Source organism: Linderina pennispora, assembly GCF_002104995.1.
Source record: "Linderina pennispora strain ATCC 12442 chromosome Unknown DL89scaffold_6, whole genome shotgun sequence".
Lineage (NCBI taxonomy): Eukaryota > Fungi > Kickxellomycota > Kickxellomycetes > Kickxellales > Kickxellaceae > Linderina > Linderina pennispora.
This window is the reverse complement of record NW_024468254.1, coordinates 746,204-766,041: the sequence shown is the minus strand read 5'-3', so window position 1 is coordinate 766,041 and position 19,838 is coordinate 746,204. Positions and strand designations below refer to the sequence as shown.

The following is a 19,838-nucleotide window of genomic DNA, read 5'->3' as shown; positions in this document are numbered from 1 at the left end:
TTGGGGCTAGGAACTCTGCCCAGGAGTTTCACTCATTGGAAGCAGGAGCAGGGTATCACCAAAGCATGTTTAGATCCGCAAACAGCCTCAGCCAACCTACACGCAAGAAATGTGGACAGAAGCACCTCCTCATCGGTGTCAAACCAAGCACTGTTGCAAGCAGTTGAGTGCAGATCCCTGTAGAAAAGAGTGCTGCATCAAGACTCGCATATAGAGCTGGGTTGGTTCTTAGCACTCATTGCACGTCATGTGTTTGCGTACCGCCAAACCCGCCGCAGTGTGTTATCGATACTTTTATGCGCATGTAGCAGTCAAAGAAACGTGTTTGCATTTAGTGCATTTTTGGTCTACTTCTCGGCCTTGGAAGGGGTGCTTGGCTCAGTGCTAGCCTTGGCCTTCTTGGGCTTTTTGTTAACAGGCGGCCGGGTGCCCATGACAACGGTGCGGGTGATGTCCTCAATGTTAGCCTTCGGGTTGGTCTTCAGCTGGTTGATAACATCCTGCGCCATATTAGCAACATCTGACTTGCTGTAGACCGGCAGGTTGTTGTACGTGGTCCATAGCATGCGGCGACCACGCTTGACGACCTCCTGGGTGCGGTCGACAGCCTTCAGCTCCTCGGTGCTGATCTTGCGCGGATCGCGAGTCTGCATGTTCTTCTCAATCTGGGTAGCGTAGTCCAGCGACTCGTACTCAATGGCACGGTGCTTCATACCAATGCCAGCCGGGATGTTCTTGTCAATATACGCGATCCACTTCTTGACAACCTCGGGATCAGCATCACGCACCACCAGCACGCGCTTGTATGTGCGGCGCTCAAACACCTCCATCGACGACTTGTGGATGAACGGCGACTTCAGGACGGTCCAGCGGCGCGTCACTCGCGGCAGCCGGATCACTCCCGTGCACGGAATTCCCATGTGCTGCGCGGCCTTGCGGCAAAAGTCCATGTAGAAGTCAAGACGATGCAGCTGGAACGACTGGAATGCCACGCGGCAGACCGGGATGTTGTGCGGCATCGGCAGGATCGTTGGCTGCTTGAAGATCGCGTCCACGTCCTCGATCGGAATCGCCTTGGGTTTGACATGCACGTCCTGGCCGAGCACCTTTGTCAGAATCGAGGCATATGTGCTCGCCGCGCGCACCCCTGTCACCGGCGCGATCTTCGCTACTGTTGCCGCTGCCGAGCGAAATGCGGTGGCCTACAAGTATTAAACAGTTTAGCAAGCCAATTCAGCGCTGCTGCATGAGGAGCAGGCCCAGGCATAGCCGAATTTTGTCTCGGGTGCGCTGTCAGTGCCCAAGCCGTACCTGGCGGAGAATTGCTGACCGAATCATAGCGTTCCAAATGCAGCTGAATTTACAGAGAGTAATGGTTTGGAATTTGTGTAAGCAAAAAGTCTCGCTGTGCTCGATCGCTCTTTTCAGGCAGCGCCAAAGTGCTAAGAGGGCGAAAAAAATGGCGCTGATAACCCCTCACGATCCGGTGATTCCAATTGGGATCTGGATCAGCTACTGCGAGTTTTTTTTTGGGCTGCAAAAAAGCGGCCAAAAATTTTCGCAGTGGCAGCCGCGAAAACCAAGCTGTGTTGTTAGCGTTTCGCATATCCTCTCTCAATTTGTCGCTCACCTCTATACACATTTACATTTCAGGACTATTTGCAGATATGGGGAAGAACGGCAAGGGAAAGCTGGCCAAGGTAAGTCTCTGCTCGAGCGATCCCACGGTATGGCGTACGGAGCGGAAACTAACAGCAACAGCTTCTCTGCACTAGGGAACAAAGAAGGCAGCTACTGCGAAGGACAGCAGCAACAAGGATGATGGTCTGTGGGACGAGATCCAAAAGTTGGGCGGTGACAAGGCCGATCTCGACATGCTTGCTGATGTTGACACACCTGCGGGCTCGAAACACAGCAAGTCGGCAAAGAAGACAAAAAAGGGCGACGCTAGTGGGATCCAGGGCGATCTGAGCGCGTTCGCCAAGTCGCTTGGCCTGTCGACAGATGTACCAGAGTTCTCTGGGCTGACGGACAAAGAGCGGAAGGCGATGCAGGGCAAGAGCGAGAAGAAGGAAAAGAAGGCTAAGAAGGACGCGGCAAAGAAGGAGAAGCCACAGGCAGCCAGCCAGGACGACAGTAAGAAGACAAAGACGACCAAGAAGGAAAAGCCTAAGAAGGAGGCCCGGAAGGAGAAGAAGGAGGCTGCTGTTGCTGCTGCGACCACTGACAGCGATGACCTGGGTATTCCTGGGTTCAAGGTCAAGTCGGCCAAGGACTCGGCGCCGCTGTCAACGGTCCGGCGGCTTACCATCGACCCGAACCCTCAGTGGTTTGGTATTGCGCTGGACGACCTGGAGATTGCTGAAGACGCAGAAAAGCCAAGCGAGGAGATGGTGTTGCAAAAGTTCCAGTACGCCGAGGAGCTGCTTGATCGCGAAAACTCGCTGTACACGACCCAGGGGGCCGGTAAGAAGTCGATGTCAACGGCAGACAAATCGTTTGTGTCCAACATTCTGTCGTCGGGAACACTGACGGATCGGGTGTCAGCGCTGACGCTTATCGTGCAGGAGAGCCCGGTGCATGGTCTTGGATCACTCAACCAGCTGATGCAGATGGTCAAAAAGAACAACCGGCGCGAGGCCCTGCTAGCGGTTGCCAGTGTTAAGGATCTGATGGTCATCAACTTGCTGCCGTCGAACCGCAAGCTGCGGTACTTTGCTGACCAGCCGATCAGCGCTCGGGGCGTGACCAGCGCGCACTGGATTATGTGGGCGTTCGAGGACAAGCTGAAGCGGCACTACTTTGAGCTGATCCAGACCATGGAGGCCATGTCGTACGACCCGGTGGTCCATACGCGGCAGAACATGGTTACGTTCTTTGAGGACCTGCTGGAGCAGAAGCCCGAGCAGGAGAAGAACCTGCTGCGCTTGCTGGTCAACAAGCTTGGTGACAACGAGCGGCAGCTGGCAGCCCGCGCGTCGTACCTGATTCTGAAGCTGCTGAACGCGCACCCAAACATGAAGTTTATTGTGGTCAAAACCATCCAGGAGCTGCTGCTGACAAAGTCGTCGACCAAGGAGCGCGCGCAGTACTACACCATGATCACGCTCAACCAGATCATCCTGTCCTCCAAGGACGTGAACACAGCCAACCTGTTGCTTGAAGTGTACTTTATCTTCTTCAAGAAGCTGCTCAAGATCACCCAGGACAACGATGCTGCAGATGCTGCCGAGGCAGAGGCTGCTGGTCCTGACAGCGACAACGACGATGACGAGAAGAAGAAGGCCGGGGCCACTGCGCCACCCAAGAAGGAGAAGAAGGGCCGCGAGCAAAAGGTGTACATTGGGCAGAAGGCTCTGCGCAAGGCCAAGGAGGAGCTCGCGAAGAAGCATGCAGAAGAGGAGAAGTCGATGGACAACAAGCTCCTGGCGGCCATCCTGACCGGCGTCAACCGCGCGCTGCCGTTCGCCAAAATGGACGACGCAGTCATGGATCAGCATGTGGGAGTGATCTTCCAGATCGCCCACGCCGGTAACTTCAACACGGTGGTGCAGTCGCTGGTACTGCTGAACCACATTGCACGTCTTCGGCCGACCATCGCTGACCGGTTCTACCGCACCCTGTATGACTCGCTGCTGGACCCGCGGCTCGATGGCACGTCCAAGAAGGCCATGTATCTGAATGTCCTGTTCAAGGCCATGAAGGCCGACAGCGACACCAAGCGTGTCATGGCGTTCATCAAGCGCATCATGCAAGCGTGTCTACAGAACCAGGTCGAGTTCGCCTCGGGTGCACTGTTCCTGGTATCGCAGGTGCTGGCGCTCAACCCACAGCTCAACACGATGCTGACACAGCCCGAGGACCATGAGGACGCCGAGCACACATACGATCCGCTGAAGCGCGACCCGCGGTTTGCCAACGCGCAGGCCGGCTGCCTCTGGGAATCCGCGATGCTGGCGCACCACTACCACCCGTCGATCACGCACTCTATCAAGCAGGTGTTTGCTGGCGAGCAGGTGGCCGCTATCAGCAACCTGCACAACCACTCGCTGGCGCACTTCCTGGATCGTTTCGTGTTCCGCCGTCCCAAGGCGGAGGACTCGAAGAAGTCTTCTACCATGCGTGGCCAGTCGCTGATGCAGCCGTTTGTTGCCTCTTCGGAGAGCGCCGACTTTGAGCTCGGCGAGCATGGCGCACGCATTATGCGTGGCCATCTGCTGTCATCGAAGCGCGTCGGCGGCGTCATCGGCGGTCTTGATCTGACTTCGAAGAGGATTGCTGATCTGCAGAAATCTGATATGCCGGCCGACGAGCAGTTCTTCCTGCAGTTCTTCCAGACAAAGAAGGAGCGCATGGGCAAGCGTGTCAAGAAGTCAAAGCAGGAGGGCGAGAGCGGCCTGGCTGACGACAGCACTGGGTTTGCCAATGCCATGGGCGAGAATGCGGACGAGCTTGACGAGGATGAGGTCTGGAAGGCTATGACCTCGGGCATGCCGCGCACTGGCGAGGGCGACGAAGACGGCGAGGATGTTGACGAGGATGATGAAGATCTACTGGCTGCCCTGCAGGAGGATGAGGACGAGGGAGATGACGATGACGACATGGGCGAATCCGACAGTAACGATGAGGGCGAGGACAGCGCCGATCTGGATGAGGACCAGTCCGATGACGACGGATTCCCGACATTCGACGATGAGATGTCCGAGGCCAGCGACGACGGCGAGGTGTCTGATGAGCCTGCGTCCAAGGGCACCAAGCGCAAGGGCGACGACAGCGAGTCGGCCGACAAGAAAAAGAAGAAGAAGAAGGAGAAACTGCCCATGTTTGGCTCGTTCGAGGACTATGCCCACCTCATCGACAATGACGAGGGGCTGGAGTGAACGCAGCAGCTTATTCTTTTTTGACTCCACAGACTACTTTTTATTCCCGAAAATATACTTCATTCTACACCCTCGCATTTCTCTGTTGTTGCACGAATGCAAAAGCGAAAGGTCGCGGCAAAGCCACTGGGCCTTGGCCTGGCACTGAAGAAGGCGTCGGCACCGCTGAAGACAGCATCAACACCGCTGAAGGAGCTCCAGGGCGAATCGACAGGAAGTAAGCAAAATTGCCCAAGCAGGAAACACAGCCAGAGAATTCTGCCCGCATGCTGACCCTAACACTCATGCTTTCAAATGAGCAGACCACACACAGAAGCAAATAGCTCCAGCGAAGCCGCCAGTATTTACTGCAGACACCGACAGCGAGCAAGGCGCCGGTGAGGAGGAGGCTGGCAGACAGCAAAAGAAGAAGCGCAACCTGGACCTGTTCCTCGAGGAGCTCAAGCACACGCAGGAGCAGCGCGAGCACACAAAGTCCTTCGACGCCATGCAGTCCACGAACCTGTTCATCAGCAATGTCCACCCGACTACTGACGAGCAGCAGCTGAAGCAGGCGTTTATGCAGTTTGGAGAGATCGACAGCATCAAGATTATGTGGCCGCGGACACCTGAGGAGCACGAGCGTGGCCGCAACAACGCGTTCGTGTGCTTTTCTCTGCGCGCCCACGCAAGCCTGGCCCTCGAGGCCATGGACGGACAGGTCCTGGATGGCAACAAGCTGTGTGTGCGCTGGGGGAAGCCTGTGTCGAAGCTGGTCGCTGGCGCAGCGAAGGCAGCCAAGGAATCGGCTGGGGAGGAGCCTGAGAACCCGTTCAATGCCGTGCAGGACGAGGTCACAGTGCACCGGCCAAAGGACCCGGCGGTGCTGCGCACAATCCACTGGACCATCCAGCATGTGCTTCAGTACGGCACGCCATTCGAAGTAATGCTGATCAACCGTGGCGACCCGCGGCTGGCATTCCTGATCAACAGCCGGTCTGCCGAAGGCGTGTATTATCGCTGGCGCATGTACTCGCTTCTGAACGGCGACACCAAGGAGCGCTGGCGCACCAAAATGTTTGTCATGTATGACCAGGGTGGGCCTGTGTGGCAGCCGCCGCCCATCGTGCGTGACGTTTTGGGCTTGAGCCGAGTCGAGCGCGAGCAGCTGGTTGACGCCCTGAACCACGTCACCAACGAGCGTGGCAGTGTTGCCCATGCAATGAAGCTGGCCATCGAGTGTGCCAGCGCCTGGGAGGACGTCGTTGATGTTGTGACTCGCTCGCTGCTGGATGATGCCGCACCGTACATGAGCAAGTACGCCAGATTGCTGGTGGTCTCGGATATCTTGCACAACTGCTCAGAGCAGGGTGCGTGGCGGCTGAGGCAGGGGTTTGAGAAGGTGCTGGACCGCGTGTTTAGGCATCTGGCGGACGTTTATCGTGCAATTGAGGCGAGATTAAGGGCAGAGCACTTTCGCAAACTGGTACTGGCCGTGCTGGCGGTGTGGGAGGTGCGCATGGTCTTTCCACCGGATATGCTGCATGCATTCTCAAAGGGGTTCTTATAGATAGGCCTGATTAGCCTACACATGGAGCCAGCGTCGGCTGTATAGTCTAGAGAGCCAATTCTGGTGTGGCATACTTTGGACAGCAAATAAATGTTGGTTTCACCTGTGGCCAAGGAGCATGGCGATCTCATCGCATACCTGGCATTTCCACGCCGGATACGCTGGCCGCCTGGGAAAAGCCCGGCATTCAAGACTTGCCATCATCAGCAGTGTTTTGCAATAGTGGAATTGCGTGCTTGATAACAATAGCATGTTTAGAGACTCCCATCAATGGTATCGGTGTAACCTTTATTGTATTGCACAGCAATGTGTAAGCTGACTGCATTGTGGTTATATAATCAGCATTCATGACTGCATGCTGATGCTTAGGCAGCAAAGTGCGAGGATACAGAGCCTTCATCCGAAATAGGTGTGCGTCCATCTGCTGCTCGAACCCCCTTGCTGGCTCTAGAACTATAAGCATGGCCACACTAGCTATACAGGGGAGGTTTATGTCTTCGCTTTTGTATCTGGTGACGATTCCATTGTTTAGTGGTAGTACCGGGTGAATACGTTGACAGTGCATGATATGTTGCCTGTTTATCGATGTGTGAGGCAAAGTCACTCTCACAACCAGCCCGTTCATCTTGGGACCACACCCGCACTGTTTGAGCCTGCCGAATAGATAGCATAAAACGAATTGGATAGTTGTGTAATGCACATTTGTCTGCAAAAATGTGGGCTGCAAATATACTCAAACGAAGCTGTACTTGGTCTTGGGGCGGCCACGCTCGTACTGGTGCGGGTACTGCCCAAAGGCATTGAGCTCCAAAGCAGCGTTCAGCACAAAGTTCGGGTCACGCAGCAGCTGGCGACCCATGAACACCAGGTCGGCTGAGCCGCTGGCAACAATCTCGTTTGCCTGCTTCGCATCGGTGATTATGCCAACAGCACCCGACAGCATCCCAGGGGCGCCCTTGCGCACCGCCGTAGCAAACTGCACCTGGTAGCCAGGTGCCAGCGGGATCTTCTGCAGTGGGCTGTTGCCGGCAGTCGAGCAGTCGACCAGATCGACGCCCTGGGCCCTGAGGACCTTGGCGAGCTCGACTGTCTCCTCCTCGGTCCACCCGCCCGTGGGGACATCACTGCTAGGCGCAACCCAGTCGGTCGACGAGACGCGCACAAACAGCGGCTTGTGTTCTGGCCACGTCTTGCGCACCTTCTGCGCAGTCTCGACCAGGAAGCGAATGCGGTTCTCGAACGACCCGCCGTATGCGTCCGTGCGCTTGTTGGAAATCGGCGACAGGAATTCTTGGATCAGATACCCGTGGGCGCCATGCAGCTCAACCACATCGAAGCCAGCCTTGTCGGCACGGACCGCCGCATCGACAAAGTTCTGCTGCACACGCTGGATATCTGCCAGGGTCATCTCGCGCGGCACAAAGCTGCGCTCGTCGAAGGGGATGGCTGACGGGCCAATAATGTCCTTGGGCCAGCCGCCCTTGGTTTCGTCGAGATTGTATCCCTGCGACTTGATCAGCCATGGCGGCGACGTGCTGGCCTTGCGGCCGGCGTGCGCCAGCTGGATGCCGACCAGCGCCTTGTTCGCGTGCGCAAAGGCAACTACCTCGCGCAGCTTCTCGATGTGCTCGTCCTTCCAGATGCCAAGGCAGTTGGGCGTGATGCGGCCCTCAGGGGCAACGCCCGTGGCCTCCATGATCATAAGGGATACGCCGCGCATGGCGAGCTGGCCGACGTGCACCAGGTGGAAGTTGGTCGCAAAGCCGTCTACCGACGAGTACATGCACATCGGGCTGACAACAACCCGATTCTTGAGCTCAGTGCCGCGGATCTTCAGGGGCGTGAATAGCGCCGGTGTCGTCTCAGACTGCGACGACGCGAATCCCTGCTTGATCTCAGAGTCAGTTGGCTGCACGGCTGCGCCGGGTCCACGGTCTGCCTGCGGCTGGTAAAAATCGTGAGGGTTAGACATAATGTTTGGATTTGCAGTGTGTGGGCAATGGGCGAGATAAATGAAAGAGGCAAGGAGTGGCGGTCCCACGCTCCAGATGTGCGCTGGTTTTTATACGCGGGCCGCTGACTCGCAGCAGCAAATCGTATTTTATAGTGATTACAAATGATCGAACCGTTATCACTGCGAGTCGGGGCGACTCGGGCACGCATAAGCGCCTTGTCCCGGTTCGGAGTTCCACGCTGCACGAGCACTGCCCACAGACCGAACTTAATGGTAACTCTGGAGGTCCCCCTTTTGGCTGCCTGCGCCGTGAACCAGCGGTATCCATCCAGAAGTGGGCTCTGCTTTTTCTGAGGGGGTTCACGACCCTTTGGCTGGTGAGGGCGTCGGCATCGCAGCACCGGAAGGGTCGATTAGGTTCGGCGAAGGCGACAGGGATTGCTTGGCACCCGGGCGCAGCATCCCACGGATTTTGTTGCCCTGCAGGTGTTCGGGCGACGTTCACTCATCGTCGCTGATATCAGACAGACTACTGAGATCACTTGGACTGTCGTCGCTGCTGTCGTCGCTGCTGCCATCGGCTACACTGGCAAGCTGCCCTTCGTCGTCCTCGTCGTTCTCGTCATCCTCGTCATCTTCGTCATCGTCAGACGTGATGACGTTACGGCGCTGCCGCTTGGCCTGGCGCTTCTGCAGCCGTGTCATTGGTCGCCGCCGCTTAGCTGGGGCACCAGGGCCTAAGGGCCTCTCGGCTGCAGGCGTCTTCTTTGGCGGCATGGTCTTGGCAGCGGGCTTTGCCTGCTCAGGCTCTTCTTCCATGGGATCAGGCGCAGGCTCAGGCGCAGGCTCCGGCGACTTGGATTTCTGCCTGGGTGGTGGCGACTCTACAGGCACGGGTTCTGGTTCAGCCTGTATCACACACGCCTGCTCGAAAATCTCACACAGCCCAATCCTCAAGCCAAACCGGCTTATCCACATGGCGACAAGCCCGCCGATGCCTGGCTCGCCCGCCAGAGCTCGAATTCCGCCCACCAGGTCTTCGCGCCGCGACCGGGCCCACGCCGTCATCACTGAGCCACACAGGTCTGCAGCATCGTCTCCCTGCACGTGCTTTTGCACCAACACAGCCAGGATCTCTTTGGTGGGCGGGACAGACCGAAGCAGCGACAGCAGCCCATTTGCCGCCTCGCTGTTCATCGATGGATCGAGCTCATGCGTCAGCAACAGCGTCCGCGCAATCTTCCGAACTGCCACCGAATCGCCAGCCAGCTCACCAGCCACCAGCTGCCACAGACATACTTGCTCAAATGCATCGTACTCGGTCGTGCCGCAGATGGCAGGGGCTGCACGGTCGCCAAACAGCCGCAGCTCGCCCCTGGCCATCAGCATGTTGAGCCGATAGACCTGCGGCTGGTCGATCATGGCCACAACGCTCTTGACAATAATGCGGTTGCCAGGGAACTCGGCCGGGAATGCCTTGTAGATGCATGGCAAAACGTTGTAGAACAGCATATTGAACCGTTCCTGCAGTAGCCGCATATCGCGCGCCAATGCTGCCTGCAGCGTGCCCTTGGCGTACCGGCCAACGTAGTCCCTGTACAGCTGCGGACGCTTTGCATCGTTCACCGCGTATAATAGCCAGCGGAAGCCGATGTCGGGGATAGCGGTGGTAAGCTGGATTAGCAGGTCGAGCAGCCGGTCACGCGACATTGGCGCACGGTCCATGTACGATGCAACAACAGCAAACAGGGTATGTAGGATGTCATGCTCGACTGACTCCAGGTCGCCTGACTCGATTAGCTCTGCGCTGGTTTCGATGTCCTCAGGCTCAAAATTCTCCAGTGAGTATGCAAGCACGTTGCTGACAGCCTTGACAGGTGCCTCCGACTGTGCAAACACTTCGATAATCTCGCCGATAGCCGCCGATGCCTTTTCGGTTTCGTTGTTGCGGAAATTGGTGGCAAAATCCTTCAACGTAGTTCCAAACAGCCATAGCGACGGGTTCTCCAGCGCCTGCTCACCAGTTGGCAGCAAACCGCTGTCCGAATCGGTGTCCGTGTCGTCGATATCGGGAATCATTTCGACGCTTTCCAGATCCTCTGACTCGCTGTCATCGCACTCCATGGCTTCAGGGGGTTTCTCGATACTGCTGCCGTTTGTAGTTACTGGCCCTGGCTGTGAAACAACTGCAGACTCGAATGTCTGGGTAGGCAGCTCGTCCGAGAACATCTGCGAGACCGGATCCAGCGGCAATTGTAGTGGTGGTGGTGGTGCCAGCGGCAGTTCCGGTTCGAATGCGGATTTTGGAGGCTGGGCCATCGAACTTGAGACTGGGCTGATAGGAGGCGATGGGCTTGCAAGCGGCGCTGGGACGGTTGCGGGCTGTGTAGATTCTGTATTCAGCGCCAGGGGTTCAATTCCATTTCCAAACTCGGCATCTTCAACCATGTCAATATCAGCACCGGTGTCGAGCGCCATGGGGTCTGAATCAAACGCATTCTGCTGTAAGCCGGATTGTGCTGGGACCAGGCTAGGGAACAGTACCTGCATCTGCTTACGCGTTGCCTCGTCAACCTTTGGGTGCTCGTATATTGGCAGCAGCGACGGAATCACGCCCTTTTCGACAGCATCCTGCATGGTCAGACTGATGGATCTGCGGATCGCGGGAGCCAGAGTCGGGCAGTACGCATCGGCAGTGAATCCCAAAAACTCAATGAACGTCACCGTCAGATGCGTGTACCTGTCGAGCGACCGCGCCATGATCAGCACTCCGGGCTCAATGTTCATGATGCTATCGACCTGCGGATCGTAGAACAACCAGTCGTAGAATAGTGCCAGTTTGGCGTTGGCCGCAACGACCTGCGAGCGAATAAGGCGTAGAATGGCACCTAGTAAGACATACCGCGGCAGGATGTTGGAAGCCAGCAGGGCGTTTGACGGATGGAATACGCCGCAGATGTACCGGATCAAATCGCAATATAGCGACTCGGACTCGGGGGTGGCTAGGAAGCGCTGCGAGAACCACGTCATGTTTCTGAAGAACGTATTTGACGGCAGCTTCTCCAGCATGAACAGCAGCTTTGCCTCCATGTCGTATGTGAGGCGGTTGGCCAGAAACACGCGGGGCGTGGGCACGCGCAATAGCTGCTCGATGCCGGTGAAGTGCGGGCTGATCTGCTGCGGGCGCTGCAGGAAGTCGTGCCAGAGCGCCTTGAATTTATCGTGTTTTGCTACGTCCTGCAGAACCCGGACAAGGTCGCGTCCGATCATTGAGCATTCGGTGAACTTGTCGCGAATCAGTCGCACCACCAGATCGCACTCGCGGGCGCACAGGTCCGGTACCCGGCTGTGGTCTAGAATGAGCCGCCCGAAGGCGTACACAATTGTGGCAATGAGCACTGGGGACCGCATGACCCAGTCCATGTTGGACTCAATTAGATGCAAGGTGTTGCGGCACAGCTTGATGTTCCCGGGAGTCACGTCGCCGCTGCGGATCTGCCGCGTCAGAAATATCAAGATCTGATCGATGCCCGATGTGTTGGTTTTGATAAGCTCGCTGAGGAACCAGAAGAGCTGCTTCAGAACGTCGCCACGGACCAGGCGGAACCGCAGATACGTGACTACGTGCTGCAGCCGACTGACGGCATGGACGAATCCGTCGCGCGATACAATGCTTAGGTTGCGGAAGTACTAACAATGATTAAAGGAGATTGAGTAAACAATGTGTGGTTCTGGGGGAGGACGGCCTGTCCGCTGTGTTTGTACTTACAGTGCTGCCCTCGCTGGGCTCGGTTAGAATCCCGTATACTAGTCCGTTGACCAGATTGCAGTGGCTCTGCATGCTTTCCGAAGCCTTCTGCTGCAGCGTGTCGTGCACCTCGGAGCCAGACCGGTTGGCCAGCAGGGCGCGCAGCGCATGGAAGTTGTCGACAAGCTCCTGCTGCCAGGGCTCGGGCACGTCGATGGGCTCGAGGTTAAACAGCTGCGGTGGTGGAGGCAACGGCGACGTATCAGTACTAGGGTCAGCCATGTCGAATACTACTAGTGAATGTGAATTGCCTGCGCATGTAAGGCCGGGGTGGGCTGAAAAGGAAGAAAAAGAGAAAGCAGAGCGAGCGGGGGTTTGTAATTTTCTAGGACTCTCCACAGGGCTGGACTGCTCGGAGGAAGAGGAAAGCACTGCGACATGGAAGGCAGCACTCAGCGCCTTTTATACCCTGCGGGAAGTGAGATTTTTCTTCTAAAACAAGAACGGCAAAGTAATCAAATGTGATTTTGAGTCGCAAGATAATTAGCTGCAGAGTCTGCTCGCAGTCTCGAGCAGGAATTCGTCATCGCCGTATTGTGCCACCAGCTGCAGCCCGACCGGGAGCCCGTTTTTGGATACGCCCGCGGGGACCGAGACCGCCGGAATTCCCGCCAGGCTGGCTGGGACCGTCATGACATCGTTGACATACGCCTCAACGCGGCTTTCCTCGCTGCTCCCATCCAGCTTCGGCGCCGGGCCAATGGCGGTCGGGAACAAAAGCGCATCGACGCCTTCGCCCCTGGAGCGATTGCCTGAGTGCATGGCGTTCGGCAGGGCAAAAGCCGCGTCAAAGTCCTGCTGAATCAGCCGGCGGAGCTTCTGCGCTGGTGCGTAGAACTGCTGACAGGCAGCCGACGTCATCACGTACGTGCCAAGCAGAATCCGCCGCTGCACCTCGTCGCCGAACCCCTCGGAGCGCGTATTAGCGTATTTCTGCGATGCATTGGTGGCCTCGTTCGGCGGCTGCTCAGAAGACCTCCGGCCGTAGCGGATTCCGTCGTACCGCGCAAGGTTGGAGGATGCCTCGGCCAGCGCAATCGTGTAGTAGACGGGCAGGGCGCTTTTGGTGTGCGGCAGTGAGACACTGACGATGTCGGCGCCCAGAGATGCGAGCCGGTCGGCGCCAGAACGCCATGCATCCACGGTGGTATCGGACAGCTCGTCAACCCAGTACTCGGCTGGAATGCCGATGCAGATTCCCGACAATGGCTTGTTGACGCTGCTGGCGGGTGGGCGGGCCTGTGCAACGAGTCGGTCAATCCGGCTGCGCACCTGCTGGGTCATGCAGGTCATGTCTCGGGCATCGGACACTGACACGGCCTGGAATGCAGCCCGGACGTCGTCAACAGTCCGTCCCAACACGCCAACAGTGTCCAGCGAACTGCCATATGCAACCAGCCCGTGGCGCGAAATGCGCCCGTACGTGGGCTTGAAGCCGACCACGCCGCACCAGGCAGCCGGCAGCCGGACCGACCCGCCGGTGTCCGATCCCAGCGCAATACGGCACTGGCCAGCGGCGACTGCTGCAGCACTGCCGCCACTACTGCCACCGGCCGCCCGGGGCCCTGGGTCATCAGAGGCAGCGGCAGGGTTGACGGTCGGCCCGTGGATGCTGAAAATGGTCTTGGAGCCCATGCCAAACTCGTCCATGTTTGTTTTTCCGGCAACCGTGGCCCCGGCTGACTCCAGCAGCGACACTGCAGTGGCTGTATATGGGGACTTGTATGTCGACAGCGCCCCTGATGCGCATGTGGTGGGGCCCTCTGTGGTTGCGATATTGAGCTTGACACCCACACTCCATCCGCTTAGCGGACCATGGCTGCTAGCCGACGCATTAGCATGGGAAACGAATGCGTTAAGCGCAGCGGTTGATTTTGTTCGGCCCAAGCAGTGCTTGCTGGCTTGCAGCCCGAGGCGCGTTCTAGAACGAGTAAGTAGCAGTGACATGTGGATATCTAGAAGTGAGTGCAACGCTCAAGCCAGGGATTTTTTTGGCCCGACCACTAGCACGGGCCGTGAACCACTAGGTTCCAGTGCTGCAGATATGGGGGGTATGGCGGAGGTGCATCTCGCCACTGTTTTTCGAGCAGCCTATGCCCTATCTAGAGCACATTTCTGTCTTGCGTAGAGTGCAGGCACAGCCCAGTTTGCTGCGCTGTGCATGTGCTATGTGAAAAAGAAGAGGGTGCAGGAACGGTTGCTGTTAGTGCTGGCTGCGTCACCCACGATCCTGATTACCGAGCCCAGCCATTTTTTCCCTCACCTCCCTTTTGCCTCTTGTTACTTTTAGTTTCCCAATTTTATTTCACAATTCGACCCTACAGCAGGATGGACCAAATCGGCGAATTTATAGTCAGTCTGCAGTCGCTTCTGGACAACCCGAGCACACCACGGGACGCGCTGGTCAGCGCGATCCAGCCGGCAAACCGCGACTTTCTCGCCAACGCTCTGGCAGTAGCGACATTAAGCTGGCCCACCCGCACCCACCTGGAGCTTGTGAAGATTGTTCTCAGCATCCCGCAACCTGAGGTGCCGCTGGAGCAGATTCTTGCTGACCCAACAACCAGTCACGAGCCCCAGCCATTCTTTGGCAGCATATACTTTGAACAGCTACGCGAACGCCTGCTGCGTATGCCTATCCAGACCCTAGCCATGAGCGACGGCGCGTGGCTCAAGAACATCGGGTTCAGCATCGAGGCGACAATATTACAGGTCGGCCAGCGTATCAGCGCACTGGAGAAGGCAGACCAGCAGTCGCGAGTAGACGAGGCACGCCTGGGACAGGATCTGAGCCGACTGCGGGTGTACTGTGCGCATATTCTGGGCCACGGCATTATCGACGGTGCTCATTGGCGGGCAATTGCACAGATGGTCTTTGCCATGTTCCATGTGCTGCCATGGTCAGCACGAGTGATGAGCAGCCAGGGCGGCGAGATCGATCTGGTGGTTGCCCGACTGGTTGTGCAGTACGAGAGCTGGCTGCAGATTGTCAAGCAGATATTCGAAAACCACGGGCCGGCACTATGCCACCGCATGCCCACGGTCATTGAGGATCCGGCGTCGCGGCAGTTCACGTGGGGAATTCCAACACTACACTCGGTAGCTGCCACCGAAGTACTGCGAAATTTCGTTGTGCGACGCACTCTGCTGCGCACGCCCACGGTGTATGTTCCAGATAATGTCATGGGTGAGCAGGAGCTGCAGGGAATCGAGTGGGTGGCGGCTCCTGAGCGGATGCAAGAGCTGGAGCAAAGGCTCGAGCAGCTTGAGCAGACGATCATGGGCCAGATCATCACACAGGACGCAACAGCCGTGTACGGCATGATGACAGAACTTCACCACCTTCTGCAGATTCTCGGCGGCATCAGCGGCTATGACTCGGAGCTGGTGGTTCCCGGCTCAGAGCAGTGCGTCGCAGCCAGCTTGGCCCGCGCGTGCGCTGGCCTGGCGCCCATTCTTGGCTTCGAAGTCAGCGTATTATCGTCGGCGATGGATATGAGCAAGCTGGTTGCATGTCTCAACAGCATGAATGCCACAGCCATGAGCGGCTGCTACATGGCGTTGCTGGGTCAGTTCCCGCAGACCACCGGCGTGCATGCCATGTACGCAGAGGCGCTGACAGTGCGCATTGCCACAACCGTGCTTAACCTCGATGTCAGCTGGGCCGACCTTGGCCTGAATCTGTCGCCAATGCTCATCGATGGTATCACCCCAGGTCTGGCTTCGCGTATTACACGCACACTGCGCGTCATGTCAGCCATGCTCGATACATTCTCGCTGATCACATCTGTGCCAGCAGAGTCAGGCGAGCTGGTCACCGCGCTGGGCCAGCTGATGCAGTACCCGTTCATGGCCAGGACATACGGCGAAAGTCTGGCCAGTGTGGTTCGTGAAGCCACTGCTGGAACCAGTGAGTCTAAATTTGGCCTCTGGATGGTCGGTCTGTGCGAGATGGCCGTGCTTAACAAAGCCATGTTTGACCAGGCATGGCTATATCATAAGATACAGACTGCAGTAGATTCGGTGGCCATGTTTTGCGTTTCGGCAGCAAGCACCAGCAGCATGGTGCCAATTGTGAGCCTGGTGGCCGATCTGAATATCAGTCAGTGGCAGGCACTGGATGCGACCAAGCTGGGCGGCAACTCAATGCTCTCGATTCTTATGACGCTGCCCCAGCGGCTGGCTGAGCACGCCCAGGTACAGATCAGCAACAGCTGGGTCGTTCAGTGGTGCGTCACCATAGCGCTGTGCCGCCCGACTAGCGCATGTCTGGCCTATGCCTTGGCAGTGCAATTGCTCGACATTGCGCAGAAGTCGACCAAGCCTGACAATCGCGGTGGTTTTGACGTGGCATTGCGGCAAGATGGTGTAGAGGCGCTGAAGGCGACATCCAGCTGGTTTAGCAGCGGCGATATGCGAATGTGGGGCGACCGGCTGCTGTTTATGCCGGCTATTGCCAAGGACAAGCAGAACGGGCTGACGCTTGCACAATCGCGGCTGGAGGGAGCGCTGGCAATCCTGCTGTCCAGCACTGATGCGGAGTTGGCACAGACGATCGGTGTGCCTGTGCAGCCGCTTACTACCCAAGATATGCGGCAGGTTGCAGGGTTCTTGAGGGGGTATGTCAACAACGCCTCCGATCTTGTCCCAGAGTTTGCCGCATTGCTGTCGCAGTCGCCAGTAGTCCCGCAGCAGCAACAGCAGCAACAGCAGCAACAGCAGCAGCAGCAGCAACAGAAATCACGTAGTCAACAGCCAGAGAGAAATCCGTTCGAGACGCCAAATATTTTGGCAGCAGTCCCGACTGGCTCTGCTCCTGCGCCGGATCTGTGCAACGTGACCCAGTCAGCCAAGACGTGGCGTCGCAATACCTCGCGGCTGAGCTTTGCCGAATCGCGAAAGTACATCCAGTCGCTGGTCGCGGCCTGCTACCCGTCCCCGCACAAGCACTACCTGGACATTGTCATGGTTGAGTTCATGTCCACTGAGCCGGTCGTCGGGCCGGAGCTTGTGATCGGGTCAATCGCCGACCACATGTTTAACAACAGCATCGTGTATGGGCGGCGGGAGAGTCCGTTCTCCACAATACGCGGCATGTTTGTCGCTATTGAGCCCGAGGAGGAGGAAGAGCAGCCAGCTGCTGCTGTCACAGGCGAGCCTGTGTTCAATGCTGTGGTGGGCGGGCGGGTGCGGAAGGATGCCGGAGGCCAGGAGCTTAGCGTGCGCAGCAAGCGCTACGAGCCGACAGTCCGTGCACCAGTCGCCTGCAACCGCGTGCTGCAGATGCTGACGGCGCTCAGATACGGGCAGAGTTTTAGCGAGACGCCAATTTACAGCTGGCTGACAGATGTGCTGGACAAGACGCCCGAGAGTGTGCTGAAGACGTACTTTGGGTCGCTGTTTGGCAGCAGGCCCAATTTCTCGCAAGACTTTCCGACTGAGCCCGACTGGCCGCGCAAGGCAAAGACCCTGGTGAATATGTGGTCTCACGACCCCCGGCTGGAGGGCCGGTTGATGACACACGTCACTGGGTGTATGGTCCTGTCGCAAGCCATTGAGCGCGGTACCTGGGTGACATTGCTGACCGACTGGCCGCCAGCTACGTGCGATCTGATCCGCAGCCAGTTTACCATGCGCAAGACATCGCGGCGCCAGGCCGAGCTGGTCCATGCCATGTTGCAGCACCCGGTCAACACGGCATCGCCCAGAAAACACCCGGTATGGATACTGGCAGAACTGACAGCCAGCAGCCCCGACCGACTTACCTTTGCAAATGCACGGGACTGGTTCGTCGTGCATGTGCTGCCGGTGATTCTCAGCGAGTGGCCGAGCAACGAGAATGCGCGCGCTTTGCTGTGTCAGCTTGTGTCGTCGGTGGATTTGCTGTACATGGCGGTGCCCTGGATTGATGTAGCTACCAGCTTGGTGCAGAATATGCCCATGAGCAACGGCCCGGCGGTGGCATTCTCGCCGCGCCTGGCAAAAGACAAGTTTGTCGCATATCTGTCGCCGTTGGCGCGGGTCCTGCTATCAATTGCCGATTACACGCTTGGCAGAGCCATCTCGACGGTCGAGAATACCACGGAGCCTGAGGAGACAGAGAATGACGGTGACGACGACGACAGCAGCGAGAATAACGAGCGTGCATTTGGCTGGGACATACTGCAGCAGAGCCTGGGCGCTTACCTGATGAATGGTAGGAAGGCTTACCTGGAGGACTCGTTGGATGCCATGCTGGATGTGTATACGCACACTGGCTCCGCCGATCTGCGGAGGACGATCGAGAAGGTGCTAATGGCAGTGTGTAGCAAAGACGCGCACATGTTGAACACGTCTCTGTGTCGAGTATTCGCCAAGCGGCCTCTTGATATCTCGACTCTCCATAACCTGCGGCCCAAGGAGGCTGCCGAAGACGCAAAGCCGGCATCCACTGATCCCGACCCCGAGTTCAAGCCTGCCGGTGAGCTGTTTCCGCTGGCAAAGACTATCTTTGACACTGCAGTGCATGCAGATGCCCTGAACACGGCAAAGCTCGTGGAAAGCATGCTGTGGGCAGTGGCCGAGGAGCCCGATGTCCGGCGCAACCTGATTGCTCTGAAGCCCCGGCTGATTCCCAAGGACCAGCGCCCGCAGCCGACCCCCAACGTATCGCATGAGGCCGTGTTTGCCACAACCTCGGGCAGCCTCCACATCACGGTTGAGGCGCGGGCCTCGGCAGCGGCCTATGCACTCGAGCGCAACGTGAGCATTCTGAACCTGCTTCTGCCAGCCGTGAGCATGGATGACCCGTGCTGGCACACAGTGGTTGCGTACTGGGCACATTCCAGGCTGTTTTTGGCTGGAGTAATGACGGGCATTTGCGACTCGATGCGGCAGTTCACCACACTGGGCGTGGTCAGGGAGCTGTTTGCTGCGCTGTGGAAGCAGACCGGAGATGGCGAGCTGGTCGTCGAGGGAGTCGCAGTGAAGCGCGTGTGGACCGCGGTCAATTTCTATCCGCTGGCTCAGCGTCTAAGCAATCAGGTCAGCGAGGAGTACACCACATGGGAGGCGGTTCAGGAGATTGCCAGCCGCACCTGAGCCAGGGACCAGCGGCTCCAATATTTTCCTAATAAAAACGCATTTCGACTTTCTGTTTGTGTTACTTTTACTTTTTTTTTGCATTTGCTTTAATTCACAAACAAAATGCCACCGCTGTTGCACCAGAACAAGCTTGCCACAAAGCTCGCCAAGGGCGTCAAGCAGTCGCAGCAGCCGTCCAAGCGCAAGCGTGCCTACATCGACGACGACGCCGACGATGTCGAGGTATCCTGGGGCGCGCCCATCGGCAGCGTCTCCTCCAGCACAGTGACGCGTCGCGCAACGCGGCACAACGGGCTGTCGAACAAGCAGTACTACAAGTCGGTGGTGGTCAACGAAAACACATACGAGATCGGCCAGGCGGTCAAGGTGCGCGGTGCCAGCGACGACTCATTCCTGGCGATCATATTCAAGCTGTTTGAGAGCGAGGTGGGAGAAAAGCAGGTGGTCCTGCGCTGGCTTTTACGGCCCGCCGAAGTCATCCTCAATGGCCGGCTGGCGACGGCGGAGAACGAGGTGTTTTACTCGAATGCTGACGATCTGGTCGAGCCTGATGTGATTTTGGCT

General features: G+C 57.6%; 7 protein-coding genes across 7 annotated transcripts; 3 read left to right on the top strand and 4 right to left on the bottom strand.

Moving 5' to 3' along the window:
- Positions 1-298: 298 nt before the first annotated feature.
- DL89DRAFT_283780 (ribosomal protein S10) lies at positions 299-1,397 on the bottom strand. Its single transcript, XM_040889752.1, has 2 exons — positions 1,312-1,397; positions 299-1,202 (listed from the first exon to the last, which is right to left on the bottom strand). Exons 1-2 carry the CDS (start codon positions 1,336-1,338, stop codon positions 348-350), a joined length of 882 nt encoding a protein of 293 aa, XP_040743834.1. The 5' UTR covers positions 1,339-1,397; the 3' UTR covers positions 299-347.
- Positions 1,398-1,595: 198 nt separating this feature from the next.
- On the top strand, positions 1,596-4,949 carry DL89DRAFT_267413 (CBF-domain-containing protein). Its single transcript, XM_040887489.1, has 2 exons — positions 1,596-1,700; positions 1,776-4,949. The coding sequence occupies exons 1-2, from the start codon at positions 1,668-1,670 to the stop codon at positions 4,878-4,880; spliced, it is 3,138 nt and encodes a 1,045-aa protein (XP_040743833.1). The 5' UTR covers positions 1,596-1,667; the 3' UTR covers positions 4,881-4,949.
- An 8-nt stretch (positions 4,950-4,957) lies between these two features.
- DL89DRAFT_267412 (RNA-binding domain-containing protein) lies at positions 4,958-6,689 on the top strand. Its single transcript, XM_040887488.1, has one exon. The coding sequence runs from the start codon at positions 5,368-5,370 to the stop codon at positions 6,427-6,429; it is 1,062 nt and encodes a 353-aa protein (XP_040743832.1). The 5' UTR covers positions 4,958-5,367; the 3' UTR covers positions 6,430-6,689.
- An 11-nt stretch (positions 6,690-6,700) lies between these two features.
- Positions 6,701-8,478, bottom strand: DL89DRAFT_153615 (FAD/FMN-binding oxidoreductase). Its single transcript, XM_040883580.1, has one exon. The coding sequence runs from the start codon at positions 8,399-8,401 to the stop codon at positions 7,163-7,165; it is 1,239 nt and encodes a 412-aa protein (XP_040743831.1). The 5' UTR covers positions 8,402-8,478; the 3' UTR covers positions 6,701-7,162.
- Positions 8,479-10,912: 2,434 nt separating this feature from the next.
- On the bottom strand, positions 10,913-12,413 carry DL89DRAFT_222930 (uncharacterized protein; the record flags this gene model as incomplete). Its single annotated transcript, XM_040884612.1, has 2 exons — positions 10,913-12,073; positions 12,153-12,413. Coding segments are annotated over 2 exons (1,422 nt in total), but the record flags the coding sequence as incomplete, so codon positions are not given.
- A 190-nt stretch (positions 12,414-12,603) lies between these two features.
- Positions 12,604-14,157, bottom strand: DL89DRAFT_267410 (amidase signature enzyme). Its single transcript, XM_040887487.1, has one exon. It carries the CDS (start codon positions 13,839-13,841, stop codon positions 12,675-12,677), a length of 1,167 nt encoding a protein of 388 aa, XP_040743829.1. The 5' UTR covers positions 13,842-14,157; the 3' UTR covers positions 12,604-12,674.
- A 308-nt stretch (positions 14,158-14,465) lies between these two features.
- DL89DRAFT_153603 (uncharacterized protein) lies at positions 14,466-19,343 on the top strand. Its single transcript, XM_040883579.1, has one exon. It carries the CDS (start codon positions 14,520-14,522, stop codon positions 19,269-19,271), a length of 4,752 nt encoding a protein of 1,583 aa, XP_040743828.1. The 5' UTR covers positions 14,466-14,519; the 3' UTR covers positions 19,272-19,343.
- Positions 19,344-19,838: the final 495 nt, after the last annotated feature.

Coding starts and splice junctions, on each gene's coding strand:
- DL89DRAFT_267410 (XM_040887487.1), bottom strand. CDS start 13,841: ATGGACGAGTTTGGCATGGGCTCCAAGACCATTTTCAGCATCCACGGG.
- DL89DRAFT_267413 (XM_040887489.1), top strand. CDS start 1,668: ATGGGGAAGAACGGCAAGGGAAAGCTGGCCAAG. Junction 1,701..1,775: donor GCAAGGGAAAGCTGGCCAAG/GTAAGTCTCTGC, acceptor TCTCTGCACTAG/GGAACAAAGAAGGCAGCTAC.
- DL89DRAFT_153603 (XM_040883579.1), top strand. CDS start 14,520: ATGGACCAAATCGGCGAATTTATAGTCAGTCTGCAGTCGCTTCTGGAC.
- DL89DRAFT_283780 (XM_040889752.1), bottom strand. CDS start 1,338: ATGATTCGGTCAGCAATTCTCCGCCAG. Junction 1,203..1,311: donor GGTCAGCAATTCTCCGCCAG/GTACGGCTTGGG, acceptor TAATACTTGTAG/GCCACCGCATTTCGCTCGGC.
- DL89DRAFT_267412 (XM_040887488.1), top strand. CDS start 5,368: ATGCAGTCCACGAACCTGTTCATCAGCAATGTCCACCCGACTACTGAC.
- DL89DRAFT_153615 (XM_040883580.1), bottom strand. CDS start 8,401: ATGTCTAACCCTCACGATTTTTACCAGCCGCAGGCAGACCGTGGACCC.